General features: G+C 37.6%; 1 protein-coding gene and 1 long non-coding RNA gene across 2 annotated transcripts in view; both read left to right on the top strand.

Moving 5' to 3' along the window:
• Window positions 1–11043, top strand: part of APPL1 (adaptor protein, phosphotyrosine interacting with PH domain and leucine zipper 1) — an 85814-nt gene that overhangs the window by 53248 nt on the left and 21523 nt on the right. The window contains exons 13-18 of the mRNA XM_019504609.1: window positions 1808–1899; window positions 2939–3121; window positions 3403–3499; window positions 7273–7419; window positions 7962–8012; window positions 8736–8825. Of these exons, the coding sequence (XP_019360154.1) occupies window positions 1808–1899; window positions 2939–3121; window positions 3403–3499; window positions 7273–7419; window positions 7962–8012; window positions 8736–8825 (660 nt within the window). The remainder of the gene's footprint in view (window positions 1–1807; window positions 1900–2938; window positions 3122–3402; window positions 3500–7272; window positions 7420–7961; window positions 8013–8735; window positions 8826–11043) is intronic.
• Window positions 7384–10407, top strand: LOC109289091. The gene is made up of 3 exons (XR_002095295.1): window positions 7384–7419; window positions 7962–8012; window positions 10324–10407. It is a non-coding gene; the product is annotated as an uncharacterized LOC109289091 (long non-coding RNA).

Below are 11043 nucleotides of genomic sequence, written 5' to 3'. Positions count from 1 at the left end.
TCATTCATTGTATAATATCAAAAACTAACAAAGAATGTCTTTCAATTTGGTGCACATGCATTTTAAATGAGATTGAGTGGATGTAATTTGGTAGTGTGAAATTAAGTTATGCTTCCTTCATATCTGATCATAAGCTTTTCAAGGCAGGAAACATTTAACTTTTGTGAGTCAGTGTATGGTGCCATTATTTTATGAAATTTGAAAAGCAAGTACACACTTTTTTTTAACTCAAATGGTTAGGTGCAAGGCATACTAAAACTTGACATTTTACTGTATTACTATATTTAGGATTAGCATAAATCACTGTGGTGAATTATCTTAATTGATTACTTGTGAATCAAATTAACCTGGGCGGAAGCCAGGGCAGGGTGGCACCTTATAGATTAACTAGTTCAGAGAGGCATGGGCTCTTTTAGGCTTCATCCTAGTTCATCAAATGTCATGAATGGATTATGAATTAACAATGAATAGTAGGTATGGATAGAAAGGAGACCAGACATGGTTTGAAAACAAGGTAATCCATGCATGCTTTTAAACAGTGATTTTTTTTTTTTTGTATTGTCTTGTATGTCAAATGCATCTAAAAGTAATATAAAATATGTTTTTGAAAATCCTGCTGGTTGCCAAATTTCAATCTGTTCGAAGGGAAAAAGTCTAAAAGCATTATCTAAATGAAAGTCTGAGTTAGGATTTTTCAAAGGTGCTAAGGGAATTAGGTACCTAATTGCAAATGACTTTCAATGGGAAATGAACACCAGACTTCTTCAGGCAGATTTGGTGTTCCTACCTTAATGTTAACTAAATAGCCGTGCCTGTTCAGAGTATATGATTTTACTGAAATCTTAACACACTGAGTTTATTTAAGAAGATACACCCCAAAAAAGTGTGCAGGCATGAACTTATTGCCATCTGCTTTTTATAATATTTTAAATGGCCCTTATCCAAATCTTACAAAACAAAATGACATGGTACTTTTGATATGGGCAGGATCTAGGTGCTGAGCTAACTTTTGGAAAAAGGAATCAAAATCTGAAATTCAGAAGTCTGTAGTCAGAGAATCAAATATGGTCTCTGAATCTGTAACCCAAGCTTAAGAAACATGTTTATTTCTCTTTTTGAAAATGTGGGCTTAAAATTACGGTTATTAATGGTCATTATTCAACCAATGGCTGTTGTTGGCAGGCTTTTACATAAGGCAAGAAATTTATATTAAATGAACTGAATATGCTAACATTTTGTTCTATTGCTGTATAATTGATGTGTAATTATAGCAGATATGCACTCCCCTAGTTCATTTGGAATGTGTTGCTTTTCCACACTTTTCCATAAACTGAATTAATCAGTCAGAATTGCAAAGAACCAGATCCGTTATTTGGTGAAACGGTATTCATGCATTAGGATTAACAGTTACTCATCAGTCACGCAGTCTTATTCTTCATGAATATTACACATGCCCAAATTTCACTGAAAACTGTGAATGTCTCGTAGGCATCTTCTCGCTTCATTGGTTTGAAAATGTGGGGTTTTTTTTACTTTATTCCTCAAATGGCTTTTTGCGGAAGCTGACTTTTCCTTCTCTTGCCCGCTAGGTGTGCTTACGTCAGTCGAAAAAAGTATTTAAAAGAACAGCAGTAAATATGCACAAGTGTATTAGCGATACCACTGATAGGACTATGTGAATCCTGCAAAGATTAATAAAGATGAAATAATGAACACGGTATTTGTGTTCTGTTTTATATGAGTAACTGAATATTCAAGAACTTACTTTGGAGGAAATATTTACAATTACCTGTTTTCCTTAACATAGGGGATTGCTGCACGTGTCAATCAGTCTGCTCTTGAGGCTGTCACGCCCTCTCCTTCCTTCCAGCAGAGACATGAGAGCATGCGGCCAACTATGTAAGTTACAGAACCGGGGGGGATCATTTAAAAAGTACATTTTTAACAAGTGTCCAGTAAAGGCATCTTCAACGATGGCAGGATCTACAGAAACATTTTCTCCTATTTCCAGTAACCTTCTAATGGAGTGAAAAAACAAACAAACCCCAAGTTCGTGAACAATGCATTCAAATACTTTTTTGGTAAATAGTTTAACGTATTAATAGCAAATGATCCAGCTTGCTATTCTGATTTTAACAGTTTACCATATGCTGTATTTTCTCACATACAACACAAGCCTTTCTCCTTAAAATCAACCTGCCAAATATGGGGTGCATACATTAAGTAGGGAAGCTGATTTTCTGACCCAGATAGAAGCACCTTGCTGTGATTCATGCCCGCAATACAGCAGATGCTGCGTTACTTTTTAGTCTGCTACAGGTGTCAGTTGACTTAATGGTTCTTCACTCCAGAGGTGTTAACAACTGTGTTGCCGTTTAATGGTCTTGATGTTCCACTAATCAAGCTAGCCTTTCTCAGGATAATTTTACTCTCTGCTAGCTGGTCCCAGTCTCTCCTCCTGTTTCACAGCCTTAGCTTTTTTCAAAACCATAGATCCACTCATGGAGACCAGTCTTTAGCAACAGCTCAGGTTTCAGCTTTAGTTAAGTAGGAAAGGGAGAGCGAGTCAGCTGAAAATTAAGCTCTGTCCCTGTTCTATCCAGCTATCATTCTGGAAAATATTTTTTCCCCTTCTTTCTGACTTTCAAAAACAAGGTATAGTCTGCATGTGAGAGAGTACACTGTGTCATATGACTTAAGATTCCACATTTTGGTATGTTGTCAACAAATACAGTAGTGTATTATATAAATTGACTGAGAAGCTAGACTGTATTCCTTTACTTTATAGTGACAATCTTGTTCCTCAGCAATTTCTTTTACCTAATACTTGAGTTGTTTTAGTTCTTTGTTTTGAAATATTACATTTGTGTCCACCATGGAATCTCATTTGTTGCCCAGAAGAATCGGGACAATCTTCTTTGCTCTGTTTTTGTTTTAGACAATCTCGTCCTCCCACTGCTCACACTAGCAGCTCTGGGTCACTGGGATCTGAATCGGCACCTTTGTCAACCCTTTCCTTGGATTCACTTGTTGCCCCTGACACACCTATACAACTTGACATAATTTCTCCAGTTAGTGAAGATCAGCTTGGCCAAGCAAAAATTTCAGGGCAGTCTGGCAGGTAGGAGGACCAGTTCAGAGAAAACTCTTTAAATTCTTCTGTTTTATAACAATGAAAAAGTACTTCAACACCGTCTTTGCTCAGGTTTTCTCTTGTAACAAGCGTACAAAGATCAGGTCTGCAAAACAAATATTTTTGTCAAATTGTTCTTATAAAAATGCCACACATCTGTAGGATTCAAAACACTGCTTTCATTTTTGCAGCAACTTTTCTCAGCTGATGCTTTTTAATCTTTTGGTTTTAAAAAGTATATTTTCCTTTCCTATTGCTTGCTCACCCAGCACCTTGGGTATTTCCTCTTGGAAACTCAAGAGAAATTTGGTAGCCATGACTCCAGGTGATGATGGCATTCTGATGACATTCTTCTTAAACCAAAAGGTGAGTGAAAATGATCTAGGCTTCTAGAGTATTCTTTTGCACAAAAAAACTTGAAAATTGCCAGAGTTCTCTCAAAAATAAAAATCAACTTCTTTCTCCAGTTTTAGTTATCTTCCCATTTAAAATGTAAATGCCTGATAGTGTGCTTTGCCTATAGAGAACTGCACATGCAGAATTCAAGTATCATTTGGCAATAACAGATCCAGTTAGTGTCAGTGAAACTGAAAACAAAAATCCTAACATATTGGAATAATGAGCATTCCTTTTTCTGGGATTTCTAGTATTCTCTTGTTTGTTGTGCAAACTTTAGTTCAGAGTTCTGTCATTTAATTCAACGGTTTCCAAAGGCCATATACTCTTTTTATTAGTGTAAGCCAAATATTTAAAAAAAAAACAACCTCTAAAATGTCCTAGTTAGAGAGAGACTAGCAATCATGTCATAGGCTGTGCAGGTGGGCAAGGTAGACTTCTTAGGTGTCAAGGATGATGTCAAACCAGTGGTTGGCACCATTTTTGGGCAGAGTGGCAAAAAATCCACAACCTCAACTTGTAAGATGCTGGCATGGCAGGGGCACATGTCAGGGGAGTCACAAGAGGCCCGATTCTTGTTGTAGCAGTGCAGCTCCAGTCTCTTCCCTGCTGTCTGCCCTCAGATGCACGTGCCACGGGTTGCCTACCTCTGTCAGACATATTTTAAAACTGAATTTCAGAGCATATGAGAGACACTGAAAAACGGCAACTTCACTTGTTGCCCTGCCAATCTTGATTTGAAGTTTAACTTCCTTTTCTGCTACTTCCTTTGGCAAGAGTTGTCAAGTATGTCAGTTAGCCAAAAGAAAGCTTTTTGTTTTCCCATTCTCTTTGAGAATTTTCACCTATTTTCAAACCTCTCCATTTTCTGTTTTAACGTTTCTTCCCTTCTCTTGAAAAATGTAGATTGGAAGCCTAGAATATTTTCACTTTATTGTGATTGAAAGTAATTACGTCTTTGCCAAAAGCCAGAAATGGTCAAGAGAAATTTGGCTCTCTCAGGGGTAAAATCCCAAGAAAAATTTCTAAGAGCTGCATCCAAGACCATGCCAGTGACTTTTCCACAGGTATTTCAACAACTTGAAAAAGTGAGGGAAGATGTGCTGCTTCAGTCGCTCACTGACAGGACTAGCCTTTTTGTTTAGTAAGACTCTCTCTTCTAAAACTAGGATTTTTTTTTTTTTTTAAATGTGACTCCTAGGAGTTGGATTTAACAATGCATTTATGGGCCCAAATGCATTCCCACAGCAGTGGGACAACGTTAGCTGATGTTTGTCAGCACTCTGTTCTGAGCCCCCGGCTCAAATGCAGCAGCTTGGGTTTTGTCCCAATGGTTAGTAAATCGTTCTTCATGACTCAGGATGAACTGTCCATTTTGGCCACCATCTCATGAAGCTATTAAATGATGCAGCATGAGTAGAGATTGTTGCAATATGGTTCTTGCAATCCGACTCCTCATGTAATATTCTAATTTTCTAATAGACGCACAAATCCATTTGGTGAATCTGGAGGCTCAAGATCTGAAACAGAAGGTAAAATAGGATTTTATGAAATACAGAATTTCCTTGATTGAACTACTTGAATGGAATTACTTTCTACAGAATGTGTGTGTGTGTCTGTATTACACACAAACATATATACATATATTCTGTAGTGTGTGTGGGGGTGTGGGGGTGTTTTACACAGACAGACAGGCACATGCACGCGCACACACACACACACACACACAGATACATGATATTTTTATAAAATATCAGTAGTCAGACAACATATTTGGTTGTTTTCTTCCTGTGTAAATGGTGTTTCAAAGATAATTAGCTTAACATCAGTTTGTGAAATTTTGGATTGAATTAAATGTTGCCTCTGAGTCATGTGAATTCAGTCAGACTTCAGTCTGGAATCCTGTTCATTTTTTAATGTCAATCTTTGCATTAAGTCCTCTATGTTCACTGAATATTTGTCAAAGAGCTTCATAGAGGCATGTATAACTTGCTCTTTAAATAACGATATCTGGTGTTCTGTAGTGCAACTTTCAGTTAATGTGTGGGGTGGGATTTTATTGCTTGCAATATGTTATTAATTTGGTGACCTGCCTTTTTAAAGGCTTACCTAGAAGGGAGTTTGTACTGCTTATTAAAATCTCTTCTCTGTCCTAGATTCCATTCTTCATCAGTTATTTATTGTACGATTCCTTGGCTCCATGGAGGTAAAATACGATGAAACTCCTGATGTTGTTTATGAAACAATGCGTCAGATACTAGCAGCCCAGGCTATCCATAACGTTTTCAGGATGACAGAATCACATTTATTGGTCACTTGCGACTGTCTGAAGTAAGTGTTCTTCGTGCATTTTACTGAAGTTGGCTTCCACAGATATCTGCAGTGGTCCTTTCAGTTTGCTAAAATTTACTTTCTGATTTTTTTTGAATATTTTTTAGGTTAATTGATCCACAGACAGAAGTTACAAGACTTAGGGTAAGTTATGTAAAAGCTTAAGAGAGAAAAATTGTATTTTACATTTATTTTTCCATTATCTGTCTACCTTTCTTTGTACACAGTGTTGATTCCATATTTAATAACACTTAATCAAAGTGATGATACTATAATGAGACTTTTAAACAATTTCCCCCACAGCTTGTATTCTCACTTCCGGTGAATTTGGACTTCAGCTATCTAGGTGGAACACACTCTTTAGGGGATGATTTTCACTTGATTGAACAAGCATTTTAAGCTGTGCCTTTTCATTATTTTAAATGCAAAGACCATAATGAAAGATCTGTCTGTTTAAAAAAAAAAGTCCAACATCTTTCTATTTTAGCATTGCAAACAATTATTGCACTTCCATTTAATCTCTTTGGATTGTTTTGGAGATCTGAAGGATTTAAATGTGTCTGTAAGTGTTTTAAGGTGTACTTTTGTTTATTAAGTGTGTAAAACTTCATAGAAGTAAAACTAGTCAGGTGATTCTCAGCCCTAAGTGGAAAGCTGTCTCAAGGCTGGAAATTGAAAAGTTTTAACATGTTATCACAAGCCGATTGACCTAAATTACATTAGGATTCATGCAGAAAACCCATATCAAGTGATATAAATTAAAAAAATAAACTATTTCAAATCTAGGTACAGTAGTTTTCCATCTTTTGTGAGGTTTTGTAAGTAATCCAACCTGGAAATGTATAGTCTCGACCTTTTTTGGTTGTGAGACTGCACGCACTACAATTGAATACCTTACAATCGGAAAGAAGAGAGAGAAAGTAGTTGGTCCCCCTCTTGCTTGCATAAATCCAAAGAGCCAAACTAACTTAGGTCAAAAGATTTCAAAAACAAATTTCTTTTGGGTTTTGACTGTAAATTATAAACTTAGTCCCAGAACTAATTGGTATGGAAGAGATGGACATCTTTAAGAAGTGGCAAGGGGTTGTGTGAATGTGCTTAAAAACAGGAACTTCAGACTTAATTGTAATGCTTGCTGTATGCAAATGCTGTCTTACTACAGAATGATGTATTTTTGAAAGACTGAATACTGTCAAGTCACTGAATTTTTCTTGGATAACCTTTCTTTCAGTGCGCTCCCATGCAAACATCACCCAGAAATTTGATTCAAGATGCAGTGAAAAATACCTTCACTCAGTGAAGTTAGTTGTCTTTCACCCAGTGTGTTCATTTGTTTTGTTATTACAGTCATCTACAATACATTAAAATCTAGTGCATACCTAAATCCTATTATCTGATCCTTTCTTTGGCAGTTTCCTTTGCCCAATATTGCTTTGTATGCTACACACCAGAAAAACAAGCGCCTTTTTGGATTTGTGCTTCGGACTTCAGGAGGGAGAGCTGACAGCCGTCCAACCTCAGTCTGCTATATTTTTGAGTCAAATAATGAAGGGGAAAAGGTATTCTTCCCAGGCTATTTATATGTAAACTGCTTCATTTGCCACTCTAAGGGGAATGGAAATAATGGCCAGTATTAACCAGTTATCAATAATTAGGGGTGAGGAGCATTGGCAAGGTGTTGGAACAATCGCAAATTAAGCAGAGGCAAATTAACTACTGTTTCCATACTTTTACCTTGTTAAAACAAGATTCTAGCTCCCATTCAAGCTGAAGGAGTTTTGTTTGTGAAAAATTGGTTTGGCCATGGACAAATGTAATTTTTAATGACTTAAAGGTGGAAGAGAGTTGCTGCTTCAGTTTGCCTCGGCTGTTAACTTGTACCCTAGTAGCAAGACAAGTGACCTAAATCACCGTAACTTTAGTGCTGAATGAAAGACAGAATTTGATACTGATAAAATTGTTCTGTATATCTATACACCCCATGAGGCCCAGGATCTGAAAGTACTTTAATACACGGACCCTTTATGAAGCCTTAGGAATTTGTCTTAATTTTAAAGGCATTTGTTTTGTACTTACTGGATATTTAATGTTTTTTGTTTAGATCTGTGATTCTGTTGGATTGGCAAAACAGATAGCTTTGCATGCAGAATTGGTAAGAGTTTTAAGTAGAAAAAAATACACAACTGTGTTAGGGTGTGTTTAACTAGTGTATTGTATCTAGATAGTTATAGCATGGTGTATCTGGCAACAATCTATATTAAGAATGCGTAAAGAACCTATTACATATATGTTGGTATGATTTAAACTTACCAAGAAGAACATAAGGACATACTGGGTCAGACCAATGGTCCATTGAGCCCCTCCAACAGTGGCAGCACTGGATGGTAGCAGAAGAGTATTATTGCACCAGCTAGATCTAGAGTTATCTATCCCCTATCCATTAGCCTCCCTAGCATCCACCATTATTGGTTTAGATATACCAGATATCCAACCTTTCTGTTCAGAAAGTGATAACCAGGATTTAAGGGGATGGGCAGCTGGATACATTATACCAAGCTAACTGTGGTAACAGTTTTGTGTCTGTATCTATTCAGTGTTAAGCCTACTTCATTCAAGGGTAATGTGGTGAGACCTCTTTTAACTCTGTATTATTACTTGGTCCTGTCCACAGCAGAGTAGGTTTCGTACCAAGATTTACCGGCAGATGGTTTTGCAGCTATATTGTGTTGCTCCTTTTGGCAACAAATACTTCAGGAAATCAAACACTGATATTACTGTCTTAAAGAATGTCCTGTAGCTTTTTACATTCTATTTAACGAGGTGTAGTCTTATATCTATCTATCTATCTATCTATCTATCTGTCTTTGCACTATAGGGTCGTAGAGCATCAGAAAAGCAAAAAGAAATAGAAAGAGTAAAAGAGAAACAACAGAAGGAACTCAGCAAGCAGAAGCAAATTGAAAAAGTAGGCCTTTTACTCATTATTTTACTAATATTTTTTCTTATTCATGAATATTTAGGCTGCTTTTCATAGCACTGAAACCAGAGCTAAAATACAACACTCGTTAGAAATAGTGGAAAAAGATTGGTTTGTTTTGGGGTTCTTAGTCAATAAGCAGTAATTTTGTGTAGATAATAATGTGGCAAAAGCCTCGATCCTCATATCTATTTTGGCAAATGCATGCGGTCCCCTGGGCCTTGTTACCACAGCAGAGGGCCTACATGGCCAGATGCTGTGTGTAAATTCCAAAGCTGTAATGTTAGTGTAGATTCTGATTTGCACAACCTAAGGCTGTAACAGGAGATGTAATTAAACACATCTGAGCAAGAGAACGTTTTAAGAGTTAAGCTGTTTTGAAAAAAAAAAAAAAACAAAACTTCATCTAATCTCTCCTGCACAAATTAATGATGCATTATTTTACTAGACTTGCATTTAAAATACAGCAAAGTAAAGTTTCAGGTTTAGATGACCTCTTATGGTGGTGTCCAACTCATTTGGCCCTGCAGGCTGGATCTGAAGGCCAGAGCTGCATCATCTGTCCCACAAGGGTGAAGTTTGGCTGTGGCACTGTGAATTGCTGCAGTACCCAGAGCAACGGTAGCCCTGAGAGCCAGATGGCATGGCTCTGCTCTCCAGGTCCAGCCCATGGGACTATTCACAGGCCTGGAAATTTGGCAGTAGGATAAGCACCAACAGCATTAATTGCTGTGGCACCAGGAGCTGCTGCAATTAACATTGCCATCCCTTGCTACATCACCAAATTTCTGGCCCCTGGGGAGCCCCACAGGGTGGATGACATGGCTCTGTGACTGGATCCAGCTTGTAGGCAATACCTGGGTCATCCCTGATCTGTTACATAATCTTCTGCATCAAATATCATTATTGTCAAAATGTGTAGTTATTTTGCTGCAATGCAGCTAATTGGTTCTAAGTTGAAGTTTGCCTGGGATATAAAGGCATGGCTTCATTTAGGGGCATGAAATATGGCCTACAGAACCCTGCCCTCTGGCCAGAGGGTCTTATAGGAGGGCTAGGGATTCAGCGGTGGGTCAACCCATCAAAATCCAGGGCATGGAGCCCCATTGGGGATGCATACTGGCAACCAGGGGGTAAGCAGCAGTATTAACCGCTACACCACTGCCATTTGGCCCACCACCATCACTGTATCCAGATCCAGTACACGAAGAAGGATGCATCTGATGCCCTTGGCTTACTAGAATAAAATAGATGCTTTTGCCGGCTGTGTTTCACACAGTGACAACCATCAAAAAGATTTTTCTGTTTCAGTTTCTAAAAAGTCCTTCAGAGTCTGCTGTAGAAGCAGTTCACTAATCAAATTGCCCTTGCTTGGCATTAAACACATCTTAGGTTTGTACAGTACCAGTATCCTGTTTTCATTGTGGAAAATTATGAGATGAATGTTATTTTTATTTCTTCTTTCCCTATTCTCTTCTCAAATTAGGACTTGGAAGAACAAAGTCGATTGATAGTTGCTTCCAGCAGAGCCACTCAAAGCAGTGGAGAGGGACAATTTGTAGTCCTTAGTAGTAGCCAGTCAAAAGACAGTGACTTGGGAGAAGAAGGAAAGAAGAAGAGGGAGTCTGAAGCCTGAGGTTACTTGTTTTATTAAAATTAGAATCTTTGGACATACCTGTGGTGAAATGGCACAAGTTACAGAAGAAGCAAAAATAGAGCTGGGAGTGTCTGCTTATTAAATAGAGACTTAATAATAGGTGGATCCAATTTATGCTTTGCATTTTCTTTATATGTTAATTTACTTTGCCTGTTAATGTAAGAATATTCCTTCTTCCATATGTTAGAAGGAAGCATGGCAGTACTGTTGTATTTGTTACCTTCTCAAGACTTTTAATGTCAAAACTTTTTTCATTTGCCTGGTGGTGCAACTGACTGTTTTGAAGCAAAAAATTAATCTTTTGATTGGACTTGAACAGTACACTGTTCTTTGAATTGCTGTATATAGAACACTTTGCTGGAAACAGAAGTGAGCTTTAAACTAAAACAGCACTCTTCAATATCTAACTTGTTGCAGAGGATTGCTTCTGGAGTTAGTAAAAAATAATAGCCCCCCATTAACACCAGTCAAATGTGCAATAGTTCTAGACTTACGGGAAAGGGATTTTAATTTTTGTGCACTGGATGGTACTCTCCTGGTTTTCTACTG

The sequence above is a fragment of the Gavialis gangeticus genome, unplaced genomic scaffold (assembly GCF_001723915.1).
Source record: "Gavialis gangeticus isolate Ggan-Ray unplaced genomic scaffold, GavGan_comp1, whole genome shotgun sequence".
Classification (NCBI taxonomy): Eukaryota; Metazoa; Chordata; order Crocodylia; family Gavialidae; genus Gavialis; species Gavialis gangeticus.
Note: the sequence above shows the minus strand (reverse complement) of the source record. Positions and strands in the feature narration are given on the sequence as shown.